The sequence below is a fragment of the Eimeria maxima genome, genomic scaffold, assembly GCF_000499605.1.
Source record: "Eimeria maxima Weybridge genomic scaffold, Emw_scaff84, whole genome shotgun sequence".
Taxonomy (NCBI): Eukaryota; Apicomplexa; class Conoidasida; order Eucoccidiorida; family Eimeriidae; genus Eimeria; species Eimeria maxima.
The window spans coordinates 10996-37500 of NW_013566807.1; the positions used below are offsets into that span (position 1 = coordinate 10996).

The following is a 26505-nucleotide window of genomic DNA, read 5'->3' on the forward strand; positions in this document are numbered from 1 at the left end:
ATGCTTTCTGAAAACAGTCATGATATTGACGAATATGAGCAGTCAATCATAGAAGGTTGCTTGGAGATGGAAGCAGAACTGGGGTTTCTGCAACGAGGGGAAGTACAGCAGCCGGATGCCGACGAAGCAGGTCACGTGCAAAGGCTGGTTGAGACGTTGCGCACAGCTGCCTCCGAACATGAAGCGATGCAAAGGATCCCGCCGCCATGGGATTGGGATCCCTCCTCGCATGCCTTCCCTGGTCAAACCCCAAAGCGCAAAGAGCACACTATGCATGGGTTTCAAAGTGCTGTTCGTCTTGAAGACGATGGAAGGAGAGCAACCGTTCAACCTTCGTCATCGTTTCCCGGTCATGGTCTATTGGATGCAACCCATGCATTGGATCCGGAAGCGTGGTTAGATGAAGTTCCACAGATAATCAACGATCCTGACGAGTATGGAGGGGGCAATGTGTTGCCTTCCGTTGTTGACGAATCGAAAGGTGGACAGGGTGGACAGCTATCGACTCCGCATGTGACAAAGGATGTCCCCAAGAGAAAAAACATGCAGGACAGTGGATCGGATATCGTGAACCACCCATACGTGCGGTTACCAGTGCTGGCAAGAGGTGTGGTTATTAGACCTATCAAGGTGGAGAACCTTCTTATTTCATACAACAGCAAGCTGCGTCTTGATTGCTCCCTGGACCAGTTGCGAAGGTTGTTTGCACTGAGAGAACTCGACCAGGAAGCCGTGAACGAGCTCGTAACCGCGACAGAAGGGCTAGTAGGTGCAGTGTCGTATCATGCTAAGAAAAGTCTCCGGAACAATCGACCCGTTTATGCCGCTGAAGCCACTGGATACAACTTTTTAGCATTTGACGCGCTCGTGTGTGCCATCCAACTTTTGGGGGACTATATGAATCTTCCGTTGTGGTGGGAAGGATTCGTAGCTATTTTTAATCGTGATCCTTTTTCAAAGATGGAACCATTAAAGAGGAGAACGGGAGGGATGTACAGGACGCTTATAGTACGCCTGCTTGAAGCCCTGGATATCTACAAAACTGGAAAACGCCCAAGCCTTGAGGAAGTAATTGCGATTAAAGATATTTTGTTTTGTTCTCCAAGGGCTCCTAAGGCCTTCAAGGATCCTAAATGGGACCCTTGGCGTGAGGACGCGAAAGGTTTTAAGAAATAGAGGCATATATATATCGCCGGCGTGTTCCATTCGGAGCCTACGATATTTGTAGGATGCCTATTTCAGTTGAAGACTGGTTCCTGAAGGGGTCATATACTGAGATTGGTTTGCCAACGTGGAAGGTTTTCTTTGCATCAGTGCAACCTGGTGTGTTCAGGGTTTTGACGCACAGTGGATCTTCTCATTTGGATGTCTTTCTTGTGATCATTCGCGTTGTTCTGGACAGTGCTGAGTGTACAGAAAGGAAGCACAGGTGATCCACTAGAGCTACAATATTTGCCAAGAAAATCCTTGTAGTATCTTGACTGGGGTCGGACTCCGCATTGCAAAGCCGTTGCAGTCTGGCGTGAGCAGGGTTTTAGGTGCATTAAAATTTCGCCTTTTTAGGATCATTACGTTGATCATTTGCGGTGTCCCGTGCAGCGTTATTGTGTACAACGTTGCGCTCTGCGAGGCAAACTGACAACGCTGTGCGATAGCACAAAAGGATGTGCCCTGTCTAAAGCGACAAGAACGGGCCGCTTGCAAGGGCGGGAACAGCACTCGCCTGTAGTAGAGCGCATTGCATTGCTGCAGCGCAACGCTGGGGATGAGAGTTGTGTTGGCAAATTAGTGTATCAACAATCCAGCTGTATCACCAGCACGGTGAAGCACCTTGCAGGTGCCTTCCGCGAAGTCAAGCCCGGTCTGCTCCGTACTCTTGCTTGGCATTCCCGAGGAATCTAAAGTCCTTGAGGGCCCAGATAGCATAAGTGCAGTAGCACCGTACCTTTGCATTTGCCAACAGGGCAATACATGCCTGTAGCAAGAGTAGTGGGCATTCGCTGCAACTTCGCATCGTTTGGAATGCACATTTCTTTGCTGCTGTAATCACCCTCCAGTGGCGTCTATTGGCTCCACTTATGGGACGTTGTTGCAGCTGCCATCCAGCACACAGTTAAACGGCCACCTTAACAAATATCCTGGGATGCGCATCTTTCTTGGGGGACTCTATACAGACCCCATCCGATTGACAAGCTTTGGGGGACAACGTAAACTGCCAATATCATAATCAGGCCCACTTAAATAGCCTCGTACATGTTAGAGTACGAAGTACCCTCTACCAAAATAGAAGGGCAATCCTCCGTACCGCAACCTTCATCTGCTAGTGGCCTACCTACCCACCACTGCACCTTGCTGCTGCTTAGAGTGGCACCATAACAAAGAATGCTCCTGCATACTTCCGTGTATAGTGTATATGCTCCCGGGTGGACTGCAAACTACAGGACTTAAGTGTGGCGCGAGGGGAAGGAAAGCATGTTGCTCAGCCTGCGTCTCGTGGGAATGTCGCTGTACGGCATTCGCTCCATAGTGAAGCATGCCACCTCCACGAAAGTTTTCCACGCAAGCAAAACACGCGCATCTGCGTATATATTCTTATTTATTCGCCAATAGGACCAGAGCCAAAAACGTCCCATGGAGAATGTGTATGACTCTGAATTTACGTTAGAGCTATACTGTATTTGCAGTACTAGATTTTCTGTTTTCCGTCATGCAGATGCTACAGGGGGAAGGATTCACAAATAGTAACTCACGCCATTCCCCTACCGCTTTCCCGAGAGAATGGCGCATCCCGACTGTACTCTGAAAAGGAGTTCATGTGTGACTTGTTTGCGCAAGATTCACAGATGAAAAGAGCTGCACTACCGACCTATGCGAATTAGACAATTTAGTCCAAAGGATATTTCTCTGTTGGCCACTCGAGGTATGGTTGGAGTGTGGAGGCGGAGACTGGTACAACCCAGCATTGATTAAATGGTCGGCATCACAGCGGGTCGTATGATTAAGTCGCACGTTTACATGCGGACGCCCCTTAGCATAAACGTCTATTTGAGAGGAAGACTCCGCCTGGGTGGAGCTGCTGGAAAAAGAGAGCACCGAAGATTAAAGTGGAACGCACGCTATTTGGTGCGACACTTCATATTGGTCCGCGATTTAGAGGGTTTCAGTAGGTCACACTACACTCATCCACATTTCACTCCTGCATGATTATAAGGACTTCAGACAGGCTGGTCTCACACTTTCTTAAATAAGGGATTAGCGGTGGAGTTGGTCCCTTCTAACTGTTACCTAACCAACTCCACCGCTAATCCCTTATTTAAGAAAGTGTGAGACCAGCCTGTGTGGACCCCATTGAGATTTTCCAGAAGACTCACCTGAGCTCATCTGGAAATCCCGTGGACTGAGCACCTGCAGAACCCGCTAGCACTACACAAGGTGGCTAATGTCTGTTTTAGCTCATGCCAGGGCAACCAACCTCTGGATACTTCCCAAGCAGTCTTCGGCACGCTGTACCCTGTCAATCTTCGTTGCAATAGTGGGGGTGAGCTGCACTTCAAATCAAGTACCAAGTGGCCCAAATGGTGTTGCCTGGATACTCTGGCATGTAAATCGATAATACCTACTCATATGGATGGGGTGTGTTAAGCGTAAGGAATGGCCGTCTGCAATGAAGCGAAAAATAACATCGTTATGAAGTCCCATCAAAGCTGCAGGTGGCGGCTGGTGGATCGGCATCATGGACTGTAAACTCTCATTAAGAGAGGTTAGCCTACACCGCTGACGGAAACTTTGGAGCCAGTCCGTTCCGTCTAAAGTCCATAGCAACAGTTGCCTTGGTTCAACCACTTCTTAAGCTGTGGGAACATGAGGCATATGCCCAGGTGTGAACGCTTAATCTATCATATTCAGAGTTTTACTTAAGGCCTGCAGTGGAGGACTCTACCCGAGCAAACATTTGCGCTGCAGGGAGGTACGGACGAGCATTCTTGGCTAAGATGCCACATCAATTAGCAAGGCGCTTGTGGCGCTTAGGTGAACGACATGCAGATGAAATACGACGTACAGCGACGTGCCCTTGTATTGGGCAGACATTCCACGACTCAGCTGCGCTGCCGGCACCTGCAGTGTCGTGTTACGGCCGGAATGCTGATGCAGCTGGACTGTAAATAACAGAAAGTGCAAATGCAACGTTAAGGAACGTTATTCCCTGTAGCGTTTGCTGATTGGAACTACGAGCCTGATCTAGCACTGGGTGTGCTGTGTGCTGTTGCTTGGAAGGCGCGTACAGAGGGAGTAGTGCTTATTCCGCACAAAGTTCAAGGTGGTTCCTGTCAGCAACTGCTGTAGATGTGTTGGAGCCCACCAAACGTGCAGAAACGCAATGCGCTCTACGGCAGGAGAGTGCTGTGGTCTCCCTTCCAAATAACCTGTACCTGCCGCTTTAGATCAGCCACAGCTCTTTGCATTATCGCTCGGCATCGTCACAATTCGTCAACCAAAGCACAACCCTATACACAAAAACATTGCACGAGACTCCGCAAACGATCAGCATGGAGTTGCGAAAAGGCGAAATTCTAGTGCACGTAAATCCCTCAGCAGGCCAGACTGCAAGGGGTGTGCGAAAAAACAGCAAATCCGGCCTCGAGATACATTGGGGATCTCCTTGAAAACTATTGCAGCCCTAGTGGTGCACTTTTGCGCCCTCACTGCAAGCCCAAACCTTCAGCGTTGTCAAGCCGCTGGCTGCTCAATATTCGGATGTAGTTCCTTCAGGAACCGACGGCGGACTGTAAGTGCATCAATTGAACATATTAACAAGAGGCATCGCCAGATTTCGAAAATGCGTATGCATCATCACGCCAAGGATCCCAAATACCGTCCTTGAAGCCTCCAGGAGCATCTCGAAAACAAAACAGCTTCTTTTTAAGCGAAATTATTTCCTTGAGTTCTGGGCGTCTTCCTGTTTTGTACACGTCAAGTGCATTAAGTATGCGACTTATCAGCCTCCTGTAAAACCCTCCGATGCGGTTGCCTAAGGGTGGAAGTGTTAATGGGTGATGGTTAAAGGGAGCAATGAATTTACCCCACCACAAGGGAAGCTGCATGTTGTCCCCCAGAAGTTCAATGGTACAAGCAATTGCGTCGAGCGCCAAGAAGTACTTTCCAAAGGTTTCCGCGGCATACACTGGTCGGTTCAGCCGACTGGTCTTCTTTGCCTGGTACCAGGCTGCCCCTATTAACCCTTCCGTCGCAGCCACGAGCATGTTCACGTCCTTTTGCCTGAGTACTCTTTGTGCAAACAGCCTTCTCAACCTGAGCAGGAAAATGTGTGGAGGCAGTCGGCTACGAAAGGGGGTAAAGAGTTCTGTCACATTGATGCGTCTAACAACCACGTCTTCCGCCAGTACTGGAAGTCGCACATACGGGTGGTTGCGAATCTCCTCATCTGGCACATGTACAGAATCGCGAAGAGTTTGCATTGCCACAACTGAAGTGGATGACTCTCTAGAATCTGTCTCCCCGGCAGTGGGAAGTGCCAAGTGAACCACCTCTTGTTCTTGTGCCTTGCTGATTATCTCTGGAATGCTATCTAACCACGCTTCTGGATCCAGAGCCTGGGCAGCATCCAGATGAGCATGACGCGTTGGAGATGCAATTGGTGGAGCAGTGTGCGCAATTGCCTTCTGTGTATCATCCGGCGGGAAGGTGCTATGCAACCGTAGCAACGATTCATCTGTGTGCTGTTGGGTTCGAGCAGATAATACGTGGGAGACAGGAGTTGCATCCCACGCCGACGAGATCCATTGCCCTGACTCGTGTTCCGCGGCAGCAGCGTGTAGCACCGAAACCAATCCTTCTACCCGACTTACTGGGTCGGTGTCCGGCTGCACGATCGCCCGTTGATGCAGAATCCCTAGTTCTGCCTCCAATTCCAAACAACCTTCTACTATGGACAGCACATCTTCGTCAGCATCATGTCCGTCTTCAGACAGACTACGGGGTGTAACACCTGGAAAATGTTTCCTGCTATGCCATGCATTACATACTGAGACGATAATTACCATGGTTGCAATAGATATAACAGCAACCAGGGAGAGCAGCGACGGCAGACTTTGCGGCCGTGAGTGGGATCGAAGTCTCTGAAAAATACATGGAGCTGGATTTACTGTAAATTCACCGGCTTCTTTAATCTGTGCATGTGGGAGGGGAGATTCGGGCATGCCCTTCCGCCGTATTCCAGTGTGAAATCTGTCGTGCGCGACAGTGCGCAGCATTCCAGATGAGGAAATGGCTCCGCCAACAATACAGGGAGAGAGTCGGAGGAATATTTCCGTATCTTACAGTTTCTGCAATTCATGTCTCCCTAACGAAGATGGTCAGCGAGTTCAGCTCGGCAACCAGTAGATGTTCCGGCAAGCCCTAAGAACGGGCAGCCTGCATATCCTAGTTCTGCATGCAGTAATTGCCTAAATGAAAGCCATTACTTGGCATGTTCATGAAACAAATGTACAAAAATAATGGTGATGCAGGCAGTGGCACGTTAGGAAAGTTGCAGTGCAATTGCCGTTGAACGCGCCAACCACAATAAAGTGGGCAGTCGCTGTGGCATAGTGTCTGCTGCGCGGGTATGAGGTGCCTGCGACTGCATGTCTCTCGAAATAGCATGTATGGACCATACGAGTATTCAATAAAGTCAGATATTCCTTATAATTAAGCAACATCAGTTGCAATTCTGGTTTCTGGCCATTGCATCCCTCTGCTGGGGGACACTTATCGCTCTAGCCACTTCGACAGCATCTGCACTCCAGTCCGCACACTATTTGCATTAATAATCCCCTTCATTTGCTTTATTTACAGCATATGCGCCTTTACAGCGAGTCATCATGCATTCATAGTATGCATTGGTACAAGAGCTCGAGATGCCCTACGTAGTTGTGTCTTAGGCTATGTCGAGCCGAACTTGGAGGACCACGGTGAGCTACCGTGGAGCCAAAGTGCTTCAGTTAGGAGTTGGTTGAAAGCAACTGACCTCCATTCCCAGTCTCTAGGGGTCATGAGCCCAGGGGCTTTAGCAGCGGTGGACCACAGATATATCGTAGCACAGCCTGGGTGACGCTGGGAAGCCTACATGAAGTGAGCACATTAACCGTTGCCCGACCCTATTAAGCAAATGGCAGGCAGTAATAAAGACCACCGATGTTTTACAGCTTTCGTACATTTCACCTAAGAAGGCTTGTTTGTAGTCGTAGCAGGCCAGCCTCTATCCCGCAGCAGCAGGTGGGAGAAGTGCTCATTAAAGGAATAGTGCAGACTACGGAAATAGATCAGCTGCTTTTAGTGGACTTCTAGCATAAGTACGTTGGTTCCGCCCTCTCCCCTCATACAGTCAAAAAATATCATCGTATGCCTGTATCGACGGTGAATATGGTTGTATTGGTTTGTAATTCTCCTTCGAAAATCTCCTCCAGGTACGCCACTTTCATTATCACTTTAAATAGTGAACGGCTTGTCTTACAATTAGTGTCCACACTTAGTGTCCACAGTCTTTCAGTCCCTATCAGACCGCATAGGGCTCTCTGTCACTTACTGGTACTTTTGCACCAGCTCTCTGAAGCAATGTTTGTAGGAAATGGTAATTAAGTGGTATTCGGGAGTGTATGCACTGGAGAAGCCGTCTACAGTACACGCGTCTGATGAGACTAACGGTGGTTGCGTCATGATTCCCTGTCCAAATGGGTTATCCATCGTTTTTGTGGAAATTTATTAGAAGGGCTGCGATGCAAGTAAAATCAGTAATTAAATTGCGGGAGTACGGCTCGAGACTAGGGAAGTTCTCAAGGTCCGTTAGAACGTAGAAGGGCAACCACGCATACCAAAATGGCATCTGTCTGTTCTGAATCTGGTTCGATCCCTGCTGCCGATAGAGGAGACCTTAAGACGTCGACTGTTTGCATTAAAAGCAAACTCTTTTGTGCCTCCAAAAAGCATTGGTTCAAAAACCAATGCTTCTAGCATACAGTTGCGAAGCACGCCACAGGTGCTGTAGGTGTTCCTACACTATTCCGGCTGAATACAAGCAGGCAATCCACCTATATAACCAGTCATGCCTCACTGACTAATCTCAAGAAATCGTGATTGACACTCCACAGTCTGGATAGCTAGCAAAAGCGGAAACCCTCTACATGATTACGGTTTCCAGTAAGAACCTTTTGCATTGGATGGGATGCAGGACTTGCGCTCCACACAACCCAATGAGGCTCCCACCCTTTGGTCGCCATCCAACAGAAGGGCAGCTTCTGATCAGTCTCTGTCGTGAATGAGAAGCAAAATGCTGACATTGTACAGAAATATTTGAACGTATAGATGAGGATTTTTCAATACATTACTCACGGCTGTGCAACTGTCCTCGCTTCTATTCGGATGGGCTCGTTGTTCGCGCCTGCACTCCGCCTACTAGGCAGTGTTATCAGGTACAACACGGGTCCTGAAACTTAGACGGTGACTATTTGCAACTGCAATCTAGTCGGAGTACTTGAAACAGCCGGCCTCCCTACCCAGTCATCGGGCGCCTTCTTGAATGCAACTGAAATACAAGTAAAGAGTCCCTTAAAAGATGATAATTTCCTTCTCCAGCCTCCACGCGCCCTGCCCACATCGACCCAGCCTACTGGAGCTGTGGTAGAGGAGGGTGCGTGCCATGAGTTGCAACGGATCTTGCTGCATCACACACCAGAAGGCGCAAGGCAGCCTCACATACAAGCACAAAACCAGCATTCTTGGCTGTATGCATGAACACCGTACACACTGTACCCAGAACTTCTGCATGCGTTCCATTTGTTTACAAGGACAGGGTAAGGGCTACTGCACCCACTTCAAGCAGCCTTGCCAACATTGCACACCAGGTGCTACACAAGGAGGGCGCCTCCTCTCCCCCAGCTCCAGGTTCTTCGACCGCTGGGATCACGATGGCTGGAGACTATAGTAGGATGTAAGCTGCTTTTACGGAGCTCCACTGTAGCTAGCAACACCCATCCGATGAGATCTAGGCCTCCCACCGTACAATGCACTCATGCTACAAGAAAAAAAATGGAGACTTCTAGTTGTTTGTTGGCCGCCTACGTGCATGAGTACTGCCTCTTTGAGTGGATGTAGTCTGCTAAGGATAAGGAAGCGTTCATAAGCCTTGAATAGACTACGCTACACGTGTTCTACGGCTGGCGCCTGTATGAAAAAACCCGCTACAAAAGTTTCTTCCCGCATAACTCTTCCGCATTAATCTACTTGGCATTCGGTTTACAACCACCTCGGTTAAATATTTTAGGAAGAAGTGGTGTTAAACGAGGTCTTTGGTGCTGGCCTACATGGCGTGCGGAGTAGCTCCGCTTGTGGCCCGTGTTCGGGCCTTGCCAGAGCAAATGCTAGTGGCGGAGTTGACGTTTCCGCACATCACTGTCAAGGACACATCAATGTCCCATTGGTGCTTTTTTTTTGTTATTTGTGGTAGAAATTTGAATAAATAGAAGCATTTCTCCAACTTTGCCTCCATCTCGATTGCGGAGGAACTTGCCTAACTCTGGAATGCTGCCTTCTGTCTTAAGTGGTAAAGAACAGCCTGGTGAACTGCAAAATGGCAGGACGCCCACATTATGGCTTCCACATGAGCACAGTGAAAAGGCTGATAAATTTCCAGTAGTAACTAAATATGATCTTCAGGGCGCCCTCTCCCGCACACGCCCAAGGAATCGGCTGCACCGGCTCACGCTGGCCGCCACTGTAGCCGTTGCAACCCTTCTGATTCTCATCTCTGTATGTAATACATGGCACAGACGAAAACATGTGTCAGGTGTTACAGATCGCAGGTTGTCTGATGACGGGTACGGTGTCGGCCCAGATGAACTGTCAATCATAGAAGATTGCTTGGAATTGGAGAGCGAACTTGGGCTTCTCCAGCAAAGGGCCACCTTGCAGTTGGACACCGACCCGGCAAGTCGGGTAGAAGGGTTGGTTTCGGTGCTACACGCTGCCGCCGCAGAACATGAATCGCGTAGGTTGACCTCGCCGGCGTTGGACGGGACCCCTGTCTCGCACGTCTTACCTGCTCCAGTCCAAGAGAGCACAGATGAACCGATGCTACGACCTCACAGTGTCCTCCCGCCTGATTATAATCAAGTGGCAGGTGCTCAAACTGCTCCACCGATTGCATCTCCAACGCGTCATGGTCGCCGGGGTGCTGACCAGGCTTTGGCTCCGGAAGCATGGTTAGATAATATCCCAGAGATAATCAACAAGTCACAAGGACAAGAGGAGGCTCCGTTGGCGCCTTCCGCTGCTGGGGAGACAGATTCTAGAGAGTCAGCGGATTCAGTTGTTGCAATGCAACCGCTTCGTGATTCCCGAAACATGCCGGATATTTGGAGCCACCCGCATGTGCGATATCCAGTGCTGGATAATGATGTGGTCATAAGACGTATCTCCGTCGATAGTATTTTTATTTCAGACAGAGCCAAAATGGCGCCCCATTTTTTCCTGCTGGGTATCAAGAAGTTGTTTGACCTGAAAGTACTCGACCAGCAGGCGGTGAACACGCTCATGAGTCTGGTTGAAGGGTTGATAGGGTCAGTGTGGCACTATGCGCAGAGGCGTCACCGGAGCAATCGTCCCGTGTTTGTAGCCGAAGTTGTGGCAGTCTACTTCTTGGCATTCGACGCGATTGTCTGTACCATTCAGCTCCTCGGAGACAGTATGGATGTTTCCTCTTGGTGGAAGAAATTCATAGCAGTTTTCAACCTTGATGCGTCGGCTCTTTTGCCATCAATATCGAACCGAGTCTCGGTGGTCAACAGAAGGTTGGTAAGACGCCTAGTTGATGCGATCCACATTTACAAAACAGGCATGCGCCCGCCGCCTGGCGACGTTATTGCGCTTAAAAATAGTATATTCTGTTCTCCAGTTGCCCCATCGGTATTCAAGGATCGTAAATGGGATCCTTGGCGTGAAAATACAGAATCTCTCTAGAGCTGTGGGCCTACCTCTCGTCATTGTGCTCATATCGAAGTACAACGATGCTTATGAGAAGCCCCTTACGCTCTCTGTTTTGTTCCTTGGGGAAGCATGCCTGGATATTCAGCAGCCAGCCGGTTCGCCATTGTTGACGGTTTGAACCTACGGGGGGGATGCACAGATGCACCAGTGAAGTAGCAACAGCTTCTGCGAAAACCTCTCCAGCAACTGGTGGCCGTCTTGTTTGGATCGCTGAGCTGTTGAACGTCGGCGTGCTTCAAGTTTCACCGATACTGTGGATATTCGCCTTTGAGCATCTTTTAGTCGCTTGCGTTGTCCTCCACATTATTGAGCTTACATGGAGGGTGCCAATGCGCACAAGTAGAGTGGCAATGTGTTCTGAGAAACTCCTCCCTCAAGCACCTCGAGGTGCGGTTTGCTTTCGCATTGTTGAACCGTTGCAGTGTGGTGTGCGCATGGTCTTACGTACACTAGAAGCCTTTGAGTATCATTATGATGATCATTAGCTTTGTTCTGTACAGTATTTTTGTTCATAACGCTGCCTTGTGCGTAGCAAGCTGTACCGCAAATGAGTGTGCCCTGTCTAGAGAGGCTGGTGAAGTACATCAACACTTGTGCGCATTGCCCTCCTTGGTCGTGAAACGCACGCAGTTTCCGCAATGAAACATTTTGTTTTAGGATTTGAAGGCGCTGCTGGTAGGCCATACCGTCGTACTGCCTGTGCATTCGGCCTCATTTGCTGCCTACACTCTTCCCCACCAACAACACAGTTCACTCCAAAAAGCACGCAGCTCAGGGAGTAGACGAAGTCTTTGGTGCTTCACTTCCAATTAAGCACATAGATGCAGCTACAGAATCTGTCCGGCAGCATTTGTTGCTGCGCAGTCGACTCGGTCTTGGTCCCGCTTTTGAGGACCCTTTCGCGCATCTCAACAGCGTTGACTTATGCTGTCTGCGTTGAAAGTTGATATCGCATGAACGCACGAGTAGTCTCCAGTGAGCTAGTTTACGGGGCAATACATACCTGTGTAGTGGTTGCCCGCTACAGTTTCATTCCTTCTCAGTGTACGTTGACGCTCATGTGCAACCAGCCTGGAAAAACCTGCTTAGTTTTCCTTGTGCAGCCTTGCTGCAGCTGTAGTCCAGCACTCAGCTAAATGACCATTAGCATCTCCAGACGTCCATGCGGAAACTCAATATCAGGTGATACAATCCAGACCCCATCTGACTGGCAAAACATTTTGGGAGACGCCGCAAGCTGCGACCATAATAGCTCTACTCGATCAGCGCCCTACACGTTACAATCGTACGTAGTCGTAAATCAATACAAATGCAAGGGCAATGCACCGTACCTCAATTTTCATTTGCGCGTTGCTCACCTACCCGCGGCAAGAGCCTTATTGTTTCTTGAAAGGGCACCTCTAACTGGTGGCCGTTTTCTTTTCATCTGCACGAAATCGCAAGCTCTTATGACACCGCAGGGGACTGTTGCTTCTTAACTCGTCAAAAGGGAATCGAACCCACTGGCTGTTCACATAGTGGTTGACCGCAACTGGAAAATACTGGTTATGTCAATTCGTAGAACCACGGAAAGACAGCTGCTCCCCTGGAAGTGGATGAAAGCCTGAGCAGCTTTCGACGTCAACACCAAGTGCGGGAGCTCCATAGTCCAAGCACTTCATTTCCAAGAGCTTCCAAAACCAACCAAAATGTGAGACTTTGGCCGCACTTGTCACAATGATGCTTTGGTCCAACTGCTTTATTCTTGGCTCGTTCCCTCATCAATACTAGAAGAGATGAAATTGCCATTTGCGTAGCGGTTTGCTATTGTCTGTGTAGAATAAAACTTCGTGAACACGTCAATTTGACGGACAGCTTCTTGAAGTTGGGAAACAAACACTTTTGCTAGTTGGCGTTCATGGCTGTGGTGTGCGAAATTCGTCGCAGGGAATTTCTCACGACAGCCGGCGGGAAGGCAGTGCTTCCCTGTTTTCGTACTGGAGAGTCTTATCTCAGCAGTCGTTGCCTAGACAGCTTTCAATGGTGTCAAACCATCCTATTCCTGCTGCAGAAAGGTACAGAATCAATGCAAAGGGTCTACCCGAAAGCAGGATGGGTGGGAACCGCAAAGAGTGGTTCGTTCGTCCTTGGCGTCAGGAAAGGACGCCCATAATTTCGTAACTGAACGCTCACCTTTTAAGCGAAATTTAGATTTGCTCACCTTGAGAATAGCCGTCAAATGCACCGAGATCCCACTGGCAAATAATGATTAGAAGTGTCAATTTTCGGACTGTATTTTCTTACCGCTGCGCGTTTGTGAGAAAGACCGAAGATTTGCTGCGCTATTTGTTGTTTGCTGCTGCTTCGGCATGCACCAGGATGCACATTAATTGATTTTGCTCCTGTCTTTCGTCCACCTAGACACTGTATTGGACTGTAGTTTATAGCATTTTGGGGCAGATGCCTCTGCATTTGTAAGGCTGATTAATCAACTGGATAATGGTAGCAAACCAACAAAACGGAGCGGGTCCAAAAAAGCACTGCTCAGTAAAGATAATTGAATGCCAGCCAGCAATACAGTTTCCCACTGCACGATATATCAATCCCCTCTTGTAGTATTATGCGATGAGTATCAGAGAACACCATACCAAAATTTCATTAAAAAATATCGTTGTTGTCAAATGGGCCCACATGAGGTTCATCTTTTGGACACTCGTCCTAAAGCCAGCCTTGAACGCGAACCCCAATGCACAGGAGCAAAAACGCACCCTCTTCAACTCCAGGACTTCGTCAAGCACATGACGCCGTATGGACTAACAAGCAACTTGCTTCCCAGCGAGAGAGTAGTAGAGAAGCAATTTGTCTTGGAGTGGTGGTTAGTCCACGAAAAAAAACGGTGAAGTATGGCGCATGATTCGGAACGAATACCCCATCAGAAAAGCTAATTCATGAATTGTTGCAGACAGTGGGCTGAAGAGGCAATGCTGGAAGTCAAAAGTGGAGCTAGGGTCCCTTGCTCTTCAAGCGGCAAAAACTGGCATAAAATCCTTGGCTGGGCGCACCGACCGAGTTTTGAGCTCTACACCCGTACCATACAGAAGTTGAGTTGCCTACTGCTGTTCCGCTGTTTTCACCAGTATTATTGGTGCATCGTCAGAAGGATGGGTTCTGCAGGTGACTTCGGGAGGAGCCCCATGTGTAGACGGCTCTTCATAATCGCCGACCTCTATCGGAAACACCTTTTGACTCGGGTGCAGGGTCTCCTAATCCAAAATACTCGAAATGTCTTCAATCCAAACGTGGATATCTACCCCTGGCCACGTGCCGCACGGCGCACAAACCACAGCTGCCTCTGGCAACGTGAAAACATGCATCGACATCCGCAGAGGATACACATCGCCACCAGTGTACATTAGCGATATGCCCATCATCATTCACCCATTCTACATCAACCGCTGGTGACAAGATATGGTAGCAAGCAAAGGCAGACTGCCTCCGCCCTACTTCTTGATCAAATACAGCTGCAGTGTGGTTCAGTAGTGCGAACGGTTCCGTCTTAGAACCTTCCAGGCCCGTGCCATGTACGGGTAAACGTCCACTCATCCCAGCACCATATTCTTGCTCCAGAGCCAGGCAATCGTCTAAGAAGTCAAAACACTCAGGTGTTTCCCTTGCCCCATCACTCTCAGCATGGTGTTGGCGAGGCATTCCTGACTCTCTTGTACTTCCACAGGTGTCCCTACAAGCAAATACGGGTGCCGACCATCTAGAAGCATGCATATTGGCCACCAGCGTGAGCAGGAAAGACACACTGCTCAGCCAAGCTCGAGACTGTCTGTTGAAATGCACCGAATTTCCTGGTGGGCCTCCCATACTATTGCCACTTGGTAAATTACGGATGACGAAAAATTCTTCAGAGGTGCCGATGCCATTTATTTCAAAGGAAAAGACAAAACGTTCACTCTGAGGGTGCTACTGTCCAGTGAAATGCAGGTGAAGGTACAGCGGCACCGAGCATCTCGGAATCAGCAGTAGACCATTGGTCCATCCCCTTTCAGCAGTTAAAAGAATGCGGGAAAGAAGCAGCAAAGCCTCTAATATTCTTGAAAAATTCAATAACATGGATGCTGACATAACAATACAGTTTCTGATGAAGATGAGCTCCCAAACGTAGCGAGCTTTGCCGCTGCGAAGCGGAAATCCCCCAGGGAAACACCTCAGCACGAAGTCCGAAATGTTCCCCTTTCCACCTTGTAAGCGGTTCTGGACTTACTGTTTAATATATACCAAAGCAGGGAACGACAGCGAAATGATCCCCGCGGAGTCTCGACTGATGGAAGCGGACCGTCCCTGGGCAACTGCCCAGTCTAGTACACCGAATTGAAACACCCAAGCGAACTATATAGTGGCATATAGAGCAAAGGGTGCTGGTGAGTGTAACCTGGTACCAAGAGTACCCACTTAAATAGGGGAGGACTACACGAAGCAAAATTGGGGATTTGGCGTACCACAAACCTTTGGCTAAAGCATTGTAGAAGCGACGAGTTCCTTCACTTTTTTGTTGAGTTTTGTTCCCTTTTACAAGCCATATATAGGGTTCTTTTAAGAGAAGTGTACGTATCCATAGTAAATACGGTGTACAATGGCAACAAATGGCGCGCCCTTCTAGGCAAATGGAGAAGATATCCACAATGCCACAAATTCGCCCCTTCTTGTGATCGTTCTTGTGATCACATGCAACACAGAAGGATGCGATACTGGTTTAACACAGCATACCTGGGTTGGGGACGAAGGGTGTATGGCTTGTCTGAGACCTTCCAGTTTTCTCTATTCCAACGTCGACTCTGCGCATCACATAAAGCAGTTTTGAAGTGACTAGAGTAAGAGCATGAGCCAGAATGCGACTCTAGAGAACAATGAACAAAGGCCATTGTGATGTTGAGTCATATTACTCGGAGAGTCAGCTATACTAGCGGTAGGTGTCTTATTGTGAATCTGCTCTGTACATATATGTGGTTCCTCAAAGATCGCATTGGGGCTCTCTCCAAAGCTGCAATTATACCAAAACAATTTGTATTCGCGAGCATGCGCATAGCCCACAGCTCGGCAGTTCAAGTGCAGACAGACCCAACGGGAGGCCCAGGGCACTACCACGGCTCATGTTCGGTTTAAACATCCGGCAAAATACCTTAATGACGCTGCTTGTACAAAAGCGTGAGCACAAGAAAAGAGCAGGCAAACACAAACAAACACAGACACACGTAAATGTGTTGGGTGCAGAGGGGCAGAACATAAACACACTGAAGGGCTACATGATTGTTTATGGCGCTGGGGAACCCTGGCAGTTATCGTGCTCTCTATACCCCACAACCTTGGCTTCTGGTTGTACTGCCATCAATCAACTCCAATATGCGCATGTAGACGTTTGCACGGGTCAAGAGAAAACAAACAAGTACTCTTCCTACCTAAGAATGTGCTTTTTCATACATCTCTCCTCATAATCCCTCGAGGCAACCAGACGAGTAATCTTATCCCATTCATGCACCACCGAGTAGTAGGAACATACAAAAATGCAAATTCTGATGCTATTTAAAGTTTCCTGTGCCTGCAGTATCCAAAATTGGTGGTCGTCCTGTTCCCACAGCGACACTTAGGATGTGTTCAACTCTTTATCTGCTACACAGAGAAAGAGTTGAACACATTCCATGGTGAATAAGCCAGTAAGCTTGCGAGGAAGAGGTATCCACTGGATGCACAATAATACCCCGTTGCAGCTTCTGCAGTGTGAATGCAGTGCCAGGACTCACAGGCAGCTATCCACGGTGCCCATGGTGGGGTGTCAGCACAATACACAATTGAGGCGCTTGCATGACATTCTTAGGGAAAGCCCTTATGAGGGTACTTTGGAGGGGTCATTGGACGGCGTTAGCATATTTATTTATTCTTCTGTAGAGCTCAGCATACACTGCGATGCATGCGGCTGAAGGCACAGGATGTTGCCTAGGCTAAGAGACACAACAAGGCAGTTCTTCAGGTAGCTAAGCTGCCCATACAGCTATTTTCAATAAAATGTGGTTTATCACATGGGAACAGGATTTATTTCGGCTAATGTGGCACAGCTTAAAAAAGTACAACCGTATCGATAGAGGAGCTCTCTACCAGCTGCCCCCCTGAGCTCCCCGTATTGGAAGCTTTTTCCGCACAAGTTCAAACATTTATATAAAGTTTGTCTCAAAAATACATTCTGTAGAATTCCCGCTTAGTTGCTGCCGGTTGCTGCAGCAGCGAGCCGATGGATGAGCAGGGAGGCAACTATGCTGCAGTTGAATACATGCCTCCTGTGGCGCGCTCTCTCTTGGCGACATAAAAGAAGCAAGTAACCTATTAGTGTTTTCCTTACGCCGCAGGAGACGAAGATTACGGCACACACACAAAAACAAACATCATTACCATGGGGGGTTGGGAGCAGGATACTACATGCATGCATGCATGCATGCATGCAGTATCACCCAGCAGGGGTGGGGTCGTTGTTACGCTGCTGGGGGTTTTGTTGCCTAGTTCGCTTGAGCCATACTACTTTTCCTTCTTTTTCTCTTTATATCGCCTCAAATTCAAGAGAAAAAAGGGTTTTACCGGTACCTCATCGCATGATACCCGCTAGTTCACCGCCTCTTTACTTCGTGGATTTGGCGGTCCCCCGCTGCTGCTGCTGCACCGCAGCAAGCAGCAGCAGCAAGCAGTAGAGGCACCAGCATCAGCTTCTTCCGCAGCAGCAGCTACACCAGTTCCCTCCTGCGGCATCCCGCAGCATATGTCTTCGCCTTTGCTAGAGGCGGCAGCATTGCCGCTGGACGGTAGCTGCGGCTGCAGCAACAGCAGCAGCACATGTAGCTGCAGCAGCAGCAGCTGCAGCTGCAGCTGTAGCAACAACAGCTATAGCAACAGCAGCAGCACCACTGTTAGTGCCGATGGCTCTGCATGCCCTAGCAACAGCATCGACCAGCAGATGGAGGAGAGGCATTTGGTGTGGCGAAAGAACGCTCCTTTCTTTTACGACACAATTCTAAGTCACAAGTTCGACTGGCCCTCCTTGACCGTAAGGGTTTAGGGTTTAGGGTTTAGGGTTTGGGGTCAACTGCAGTTGTCTTGGCAGGTTTGCAAGCGCGTGCGACTCTGCTGCTGCAGCATCTTCCTGGTTTTGTTTCCTGCTGCATCTCATGACTTGAGATTCCTGCTGCTGCTCCTCCTTTTGCTGCTGCTGTTGTTGTTGTTGTTGCTGCTGCAGGTGGAGTGTTTCCCTCCTGCACAAGCTTCCTCCTCCTCTGGTATTATAAGGCTGCTGCTAGGAACTGCAACAGACGGCAGCGAGCAAAACTTCTTAGTGCAGGCAGAGGCAAGACTTCCTTCTCCTTCTCTAGAGGTAGACCCCATTGTATGCGAAACCTACTCAGGTCAGTTCCTGTTGCTGCTGTTGCTGCTGCTGCTGCGGCTGCTGTTCCTGCTGCTCTTGTAATGCTGCTGCTTTTTGTTAATTATTTTCTTTCCTTGCGTTACATTTGCTGCTGTTTCTGTGTGCTTACTGTGGCGGTCGTGCTGCAAGCACATATGTTGCTGCAGCACATCTGTAGCTGCAGCAGGTTTGCTGCTGCAGTTGCTGCTGTTGCATGCATTTGGATGTTTGTTCTTCTCTCTGCGTAGTGTGCATTATTTGCATTGTGTGTGTATTGTGTGTGCTGCTGTATTTTGCTGCTGTTGTTGCTATTTCTGTTGCTGTTGCTGCAGGGTTTACTGCTCCTCGTAGCAAATGCAGCCGTGGGGGCCCCCCTGCTGGGGCCCCGGGTACTTGTGCTCCTCTAGAGGTCAAGGCGCTGCTTATACACCCCGGGGGTGTATCGCGAGCTCGCCTCCGCCCCCTAAACCCTTTGCATATAGCGAGTTGTACTTGTGAGGGTTTGGTGTTATTCTGGGACTATAGTAAGCATCCATCTTTCCCCACGTCCCCTAATCCTGCTGCAACTGCTGCTGCTGCTGCTGCTGCAGCAGCAGCAGCAGCTGCTGCTGGTGGTGGTGGTGGGGCCGGAGCAGCTGCCGCTGCAGCAACGGGGCTGCATGCACCCGCACAAAATGTTGCCAAGCCCCAATTAGCACTCATAGGACACGGTAGTGCTGCTGTAGAGGGACTGAGTTGGAGTGTAGCAGACAGCAGACGTCTAGCCTCTGCAGATGCAGCAGGTGTCTGCTTGTTATGGGACGTTAGCAACAGCAGCAGCAGCAGCGGCAGCAGCAGCAACAACAACAATATTGGTGGGCTTAAGCCAGGGGATGTTGCAGCAGATGGTGTACACATCGCTGCTGTTACCCCACAGGTGTCTCCTCTGCATGCATACAGCAAACAAGGTGTCTCCTTTAATGATATTGAGCAGCATATTCATCATCCAGACTTAGCTGTTGTTGCTGCTGAGGATGGATGCTGCTTGCTGCTGGATTGGAGGCAACGGGAAGCAGCAGCAGCAGCAACAGCAGCAGCAAATGCAGCAGCAAATGCAGTATCTTGGAGTCCTCAGGAGCCTCGTGTCTTTGCAGTTGGCGACGGAGCTGGCAAGGTGTCTCTCTTTGACACAAGGTGTCTCCGTTGTCCCCTCCTGTCTCTTTCTGCTGTTGCTGCTGCTGCTGCTGCTGCAGAGGAGACACCTCAATCAGGTGTCTCCATTAGTGCTGTCCGCTTCCACCCAGAGTTTGGGTTCCTCCTGGGTGCAGCAGCAGACGACGGTACAGTAGCCCTGTGGGACCTCGTGGCTGCTAGCACACAGCAGCAGCAGCCGCAGCTGCTGCAGCAGCAGCAGCAGCAAGGAGAGGAGATGCATGAAGATGGAGAAGGAGACTACCCCACAAGAAGGGGCCCCAAGGGTCCGCCAGGCCTCTTATTTGTGCATGCAGGGCACTCTGCCCCCATAGCTGATTTCTGTTGGCGCACGGCACAGGTCCAGCCTCCATCCAGCAGCAGCAGCAGCAACGGCAGCAGCAGCAGCAGCCGTGTACACCATCTGCGGCAGTCCCTTATGGGGGCAAGTGTCTCCTTTGATAACAAGGTCCAGCTATGGCAGCCATCCGAGCTGCTCTTCTGCCCCTCTGATGGAGGGTTTAGCTAAACCCTCAAGGGTTTAGCTAAACCCTAAACCCTTTAAATTTATTTATACACTAAACCCCTGATAAACCCTAGCTAGGGTTTACATTATAAACCCTAGCAAGTGTTTGCTTGGGGGGACAGGTCTTGCAGAGGTGCAGCAACGGCAGCAGGGAGATGCGATGCAGCAGCAGCAGCTGCTGCTGCAGCAAGGTGGAACGCAGAAGCAACTGCTGACTTTCCTGCTGCTGCAGCAGGATAGGCTGCAGCAACTACATGTTTTGCCACTTCTGTAGCAAGTTGTGCTGCAGCAGCACTCAGTCGACTTGCAGCAGCAGCAAGTTGTGCCACTGCAGCAGCAGCAGCAGTTTGTGTCCCTGCAGCAGCAGCAGTTTGTGTCGTTGCAGCAGCAGCAAGTTGTCTTACTGCTACTGTTGCAGCAAGTTGTATTGCTGCAGCAGTAGCAATTTGTGTCGCTGCACTAGCAGCAAGTTGTGTCGCTGCAGCAGCAGCAAGTTGTGTTGCTGCAGCAGCAAACTACTATCCGCAGCGCGGGACTACGCGATTGCTTTTCCCTTGTATCTCCGATTTCTAATAGTAGTATGTTGTGCTGCCTCTGTCCCAAGGAGATAGGCGTGCCGTGCTGCAGTTGCCTCCCCCCAACGGCAGCAGCAACAGCAGCAACTGCTGCTAGCAGCTACTGCTGCTGCTGCTGCTGTGCAGATGTAGCGGCTCTGGGGAAGTTATAGACACAGAAATGCAGTTTTGTTACTGAGAGACAAAAGTTAGATAAAAGCAGTTTGCGGTTGTTGCTGCTGTTGCTGCTGCTGTTGCTGCTGCTGCTGTTGCAACGGCATGTACAGTACCGCAGCAGCGGGAGCAGCAGCAGAAAATTCACTTTTCCTGTGCGATCCACAAGATACACCCGTGGCTCTCCACCGCTACTGTTGCTGCTACTGCTGCTGCTACGTATACAGCAGCAAAAGCAGCAGCAGCAGCAGCAGCAGCAGAACGGGAGTCTCTGCATGCATGCGTCTAAAAAGAGACTCCTTCAGCCCCACAGTCTACCTTGAGAGACCCAGCAAGACTTGCAGGTAAGGGGGACACTGCTGCCGTGCCTGCACAGAGCAAACAGAGGATAAACAAAGGGGCAGTTATTTGCCTTCATGTGTCTCCTTTAACCTAACAGCAGCAACAGCAACAGCAGCAGCAACAGCTGCAACAGCAACAGCAGCAGCAACAGCTGCAACAGCAACAGCAGCAGCAACAGCTGCAACAGCAACAGCTATGTACCACAGGGTCTTGCGCAAGGAGAGCCGAAAGTTCCGCTGCTATCGGCAGCCGCTGCTGCAGCTGCTGCAGCAGCGGCTTTCCTGCCTCCCTGAGAACGCAGCAGCAACAGCAGCAGCAACAGCAATACGAGAAGTGCTTTGAGCCGAGGAGCTGAGGAAACTGCAGAAACCAGCTGCTGCTGCTGCTACTGCTGCTGGTGCTGGTGCTGGTGCTGCTGCCTGCTTGTGTTGCATGCAGCCCTACTGCGGCAGTCTGAGGATGTGCTGCAGCAGCGCTTCGCTATGAGAAGGCCAAAGGGCCCCCACGGCAATACTAACGCCCTTCCATAGAGAAGGAGACAACCAAGCCTGCGGAGACAGCAGCAGCACAGGAGCACCAGGACCGTGTTGCTTGCTACTGCTGCTGCTGGTTCTGCTGCTGCAGACAAGAATTAAGTAGTGAGGTGTCTCCTTAAGCAGCAGGAGACACAAGAATATCTCTTACAAACCCTAAACCCTAAACCCTAATCTGTCGATAAACCCCAAACCCTAAACCCTAAACCCTAAAAGGGTTATTAGACATACCTCTCTCGCGACAAGAGAAGGAAAAACAACACCAGACAAGAACTCTCCTAGTGACGGCAAGTGTTGTGCTGCGCGGCACAGCTGCAGCAGCATAGCAGCAGCACAACAGCAGCACAGAAGCAGCAGAGTATTGCTGCAGCAGACTAGATAAAATAATAATTGCTAACAATTTACAGCAAAAAATCAGCAAACTCACCAGACGACCAAAGACGGGCTGCAATTCCTTCTCGGTGTCTTCGGATAGCCGCTGGCACACAGCAGCCACTGCCTGCAGCAGCAACAGCAGCAGCAACAGCAGCAGCAACAGCAGCAGCAACAACGGATAATAATTCTGTCTACATCGAACACACACTCAGCGAGCCAGACAGCTGCATCCCGGTCACTCCCCAGCTAGCCAGCTAAGTACCTGGCTAGCTAGCTAGCTAGCCAGCTAGCTAGCTAGCTAGCTAGCTAGCTAGCTAGCTAGGTAGCTATGTAGCTAGCTACTGCTTACGTGTATGGGAACTAATTCTTCTGTTGTAGGGGAGGTAGGGAGTGCCCCCGTCAGCCCCAAACAAATATCCAATGCTGCTGCTTGCCGCCGCCTCTCCGCCACTGCATGCAAATAAATATGCATAATATATATATTATATATAATTATATATATTCTGTATACTTAATATATTTTATATAATATATATTATACATAATGTATATATATTATATACACTATATAGATTATATACATTATATGCATGTATTCGTTATGTACACTAAGCAGCAAATGGACAGGCTACCGCTGCTGCTGCTGCTGCTGCTGCTGCTGCTGCGGCAAGTAATCAAAATCCTAACCAGAGGGGCAGGTTAAGTTGTATGTACACAACAGCATGTCCTCTGGAGATATGCCGCAGTCCAGGGCCCGCTGCTGCTGCTGTTGCTGCTGTTGCTTCTTCTGCTGCTGCTGCTGCTTGAGGGTAGACCGAGACTTCATCAGGTCCGTAAACACAGAAGACACCAAAGACATATCTACATCAGACAGCAGCAGCTGCTGTATGTACACCTGGCACTGCTCGCTGCAGCAGATACGCAAAACCACATGCAGCAGCAGCAGCAGCAACGGATGAAAACGCCGTAGCAATACAGGCTCACTTGCAGCAACCTGCAGCAGCATTAGCAGCACCATCACAGCTGCTACTGTAGCTGCAGCACATGCAGCAGCTGCAGCAGCAGATGCAGCAGCAGATGCACACTCACCTAGTAAAGAAGGGCAGCAAAGGTGCTACAAGGGAAAAGTCCTTGTGAGTATTAAATGCTGCCCAAGCTGCATGCAGCAGCTGCTGCGGCAAGTTATCTCCATTCTGTAGTGCTGCTGTTGTTGCTGCTGCTAGATGCTGCAGCAGCACGAGCAGCAGCGGCTTCTGTTCGGGTTGGAGTAGCTGCAGCAGCAGACGAACAGATACAGGTTGCACGAAATACTGTTTCTGCTGCTGCAGTTGCTGCGGGTGACACTCCCTGAGTTGCTGCTGATACAAACAGCAGCAGCAGCAGCAGAAGCAGCTACTGTCCTGCCTCACCTCTAGGAGCTGCGGATACACCTCATGGTATAAGTTGTTGATCTGCTTTACAACCTGCAAAGACAAGAAAAGACAGAGGATTGCTGTGCTGCAGCAGCAGCAGCGGCTACAGCGGCTACTCCTGCTTCTACGGGTAGTGCTGCTGCTGCTGTTTTGACGGGTGCTGCTGCAGGGACAACTTGCCTGCAGCAGCAGCTGCTCGTGGCGCTGCATCGCCTCGGCGTCTTTACAGGACACAGCAACCCGCAGCAGCAGGTGCAGCAAGAAAGGATTCCTAGCAGCAATTACACCAAAGACGCTGCTGCGCATGTCGAAGGCTGCAGCACTTGCTGCTGCCTTCGCCTTGAGTGCTGCAGCAGCAGTAGCAGCAGCAGCAGCAGCTGCTGCTGCTGCTGCCTCTGCTGTTTCTCCAGTTGCTGTAGATCCCGCAGAGGCCTCATTCGCTGTTTTTGCCTCGTTAGCAGTAGCAGCAGCAGCAGCTGCTGCTGCTGCTGCTGCTTCAGCTGCTGTAGATGCTGCTGCGTCTGCGGCATCTGCAGCGAACAGCAACAAATTAACAGACTATACTGAAGGCGCCACCCCAGATAGCAGCAGCAGCAGCAGCAGCACACTATATATTTAATACATCTGTATACGCATAGTGCCACAACAAACAGTAGCAGCAGCAGCAGCAGCAGCTTCTTCCTACCTGCAACTGCAGCAACCTCGCGCAGCACTGTTGCAGCAACAGCAGCAGGAAACGCGCTGCTGCCCATCATGCCTAAAAGCGTTTGTACAGCACCCGGCCCTCCCGTTGAGCTGCAACACCCACAGCAGCAGCAGCAGCAGCAGATGCATGCTCGCAGCAATAGGGAGATACAGTGTTGCAGCAGCAGCATAATATACAAAACACAAGGACAATAATATTGCAAAAGAAGCATATAAATATCTTATCTGTTCCCTAAATCTTCAAAAATAAACCCTAAACCCTAAACCCTAAACCCTAAACCCTAAACCCTAAACCCTAAACCCTAAACCCTTACGCGAAGATGACACTCGCCACCTCTTCAACCCATCGACCGGAGTAGGTCGCATCCGATCCCCATCCCTGCAGCTCTATACGGGGGACAACTAATGGTGTTGCTCCCTCAGCAGCAGCAGCAGCAGCTGCTGCTGCAGTTGCTGCTGCTGCTGCTGCTACTTCGCTTGTCTGTTCCTGCTGCTCCTCCTGCTGCACTGCCTCCATCCCCATCTGCTGCAGCAAGAGGGAGGGCATTTGCCACAGCGGTGTCCCTGGAGGGCATCGAACAATTTCCTGTGTTGCTCCTCCACCTGCTGCTTCCCCTTTTCCTCCTGCTGTTGCAGCAGCAGCAGCAGCAGCAGCAGGTCCTCTTAAGGACCCCTTAGCTTGCAGCAAGATATCTACAAGAGGGCGGGGTTGCCATGGATCTATAGGGGGAGAATAAGTCCCTTTTGCTGACGCAAAGAGACGAGCAAATAAACGACGACAACTTGCAGAACTCACGTGGCATAAACGCATCAATAAGGTAAACGCAGTCCTGCAGCAGCAGCAGCAGCAGCAGCAGCAGAAGTTGCAGCAGCAGAAGTTGCAGCAGCAGAAGTTGCCGAAGCAGCAGAAGTTGGAGGAACAAAGTTTGCAACACAGTTGCAGCAGCAGCAGGGAATCTCTGGGTATGGTTGGTGTTGTCTATACAGCAGCAGCTGCATTTGCTGCAGCAGCATCTGCTGCAGCATGCAGCCACTGCTGTTCCCGAAACATTAGTGTTTAGTGTTTAGGGTTTAGTATTTAAGGTTTAGTGTTTAGGGTTTAGGGTTTAGTGAATAGGGTTTAGTGTTTAGGGTTTACTGTTAGGTGTTTAGAGTCTAGTGTTACGTGTTTAGGGTTTAGTGTTACGCGTTTAGGGTTAAGTGTTTAGTGTATATAGTTTAGTGTTTAGGGTTTAGTGTTTAGGGTTTAGGGTTTAGGGTTTAGGGTTTACCTTCGTGAGAGTATTGAGCATTTTCTTTTGATGATTTGTGACAAAGCAGCAACAACTAAACGACGATCATTTGCTAAACATTTTATGCTTCTTCCTTCTGTTAGACCGCATGCAGCAACTAGATCTGCTGCTGAACCTTGCTTCTCCTGCTGCTGCTGCTGCTGCTGCTGCTGTTGCTGCTGCTGTTGTTGCTGCTCCAAGCAAGACGGAGTCTTGCCGTCTTCAGCCATATCTGCAGCATCAGACGTGCGAGCAGCCTCGGGCTGCTGCTCGTCTTGCTGCTGTGTTGCTGCCGGTGTTGCTGTTGCAGCAGCAGCAGCGGCTGCTGCTGCAGCAGCAGCTGCTGCTGCTCCTGGAGGGGGTGGTCCGTCGGCTAGCCACGCGAGGAAGGCGAAGACAGAGGGAGGGACCAAAGGAACAGCAACAAGAAAACGACCAATAAGTTGACTGTATGCAGCGCGTAGCCCCCTGCAGCAAAAGCAAACAATAGCAGCAGCAGCACCAGCAGCTCGTTTGCAGCAGCACTAGCAGCAACCAAAAGAGCAGCAGCAGCAACAGCAGCAAGGGAGACAACGACAACAACAACAACGGCAGCAGAAGCAAGAGCAGCAAGGGAGACAACAACAACAGCAACAGAAACAACAGCAGCAAGGGAGACAACAACAACAACAGCAACAGCAGCAGCAGCAACAGCAGCAGCAGCAGCAGCAGCAGCAGCAGCGTACGTATCATCTAGGAGTTGCTGTGAGTATGCCCTTGAGAGACACTCATTGAATGCGAATTCAAAAGGAGACAAAAAAGGAGACAAAAAAGGAGACAAAAAAGGAGACACTTTTTTTGTCTCTTTTTTTAGGTATCCTATCCAAGGACACCATCCTTCTATTCCTTCAGGTGTACGATGAACTAATGATAGGGTTAGAGGAGACATAACACCCCCTGCTGCTGCTGCTGCTGCTGCTGCTGCTGCTTTTGTT

At 49.9% G+C, this 26505-nt stretch overlaps 5 protein-coding genes across 5 annotated transcripts in view; 3 read left to right on the plus strand and 2 right to left on the minus strand.

The window, feature by feature from the left end:
- Positions 1-1639, plus strand: EMWEY_00011840 (hypothetical protein; the record flags this gene model as incomplete). Its single annotated transcript, XM_013482913.1, has 3 exons — positions 1-1147; positions 1315-1429; positions 1564-1639. The coding sequence occupies 3 exons, from the start codon at positions 1-3 to the stop codon at positions 1637-1639; spliced, it is 1338 nt and encodes a 445-aa protein (XP_013338367.1).
- A 3169-nt stretch (positions 1640-4808) lies between these two features.
- Positions 4809-6062, minus strand: EMWEY_00011850 (hypothetical protein; the record flags this gene model as incomplete). The annotated part of the gene is made up of 1 exon (XM_013482914.1): positions 4809-6062. One exon carries the CDS (start codon positions 6060-6062, stop codon positions 4809-4811), a length of 1254 nt encoding a protein of 417 aa, XP_013338368.1.
- A 3297-nt stretch (positions 6063-9359) lies between these two features.
- Positions 9360-11158, plus strand: EMWEY_00011860 (hypothetical protein, conserved; the record flags this gene model as incomplete). Its single annotated transcript, XM_013482915.1, has 3 exons — positions 9360-9466; positions 9825-10848; positions 11003-11158. 3 exons carry the CDS (start codon positions 9360-9362, stop codon positions 11156-11158), a joined length of 1287 nt encoding a protein of 428 aa, XP_013338369.1.
- A 6867-nt stretch (positions 11159-18025) lies between these two features.
- EMWEY_00011870 (WD-40 repeat-containing protein, putative) lies at positions 18026-20168 on the plus strand (the record flags this gene model as incomplete). Its single annotated transcript, XM_013482916.1, has 3 exons — positions 18026-18115; positions 18305-18470; positions 18802-20168. The coding sequence occupies 3 exons, from the start codon at positions 18026-18028 to the stop codon at positions 20166-20168; spliced, it is 1623 nt and encodes a 540-aa protein (XP_013338370.1).
- A 760-nt stretch (positions 20169-20928) lies between these two features.
- Positions 20929-26505, minus strand: part of EMWEY_00011880 (hypothetical protein, conserved) — a gene marked incomplete at both ends in the record, with an annotated part of 9467 nt that continues 3890 nt past the window's right edge. Inside the window, 15 exons of the mRNA XM_013482917.1 lie at positions 20929-21046; positions 21212-21261; positions 21437-21524; positions 21680-21783; positions 22000-22080; positions 22196-22267; positions 22493-22593; positions 22831-23051; positions 23233-23414; positions 23553-23606; positions 23841-24085; positions 24241-24350; positions 24575-25007; positions 25668-25999; positions 26465-26505. The exon at positions 26465-26505 is cut by the window's right edge and continues 167 nt beyond it. Coding sequence (XP_013338371.1) covers positions 20929-21046; positions 21212-21261; positions 21437-21524; positions 21680-21783; positions 22000-22080; positions 22196-22267; positions 22493-22593; positions 22831-23051; positions 23233-23414; positions 23553-23606; positions 23841-24085; positions 24241-24350; positions 24575-25007; positions 25668-25999; positions 26465-26505 — 2232 coding nt within the window. The remainder of the gene's footprint in view (positions 21047-21211; positions 21262-21436; positions 21525-21679; positions 21784-21999; positions 22081-22195; positions 22268-22492; positions 22594-22830; positions 23052-23232; positions 23415-23552; positions 23607-23840; positions 24086-24240; positions 24351-24574; positions 25008-25667; positions 26000-26464) is intronic.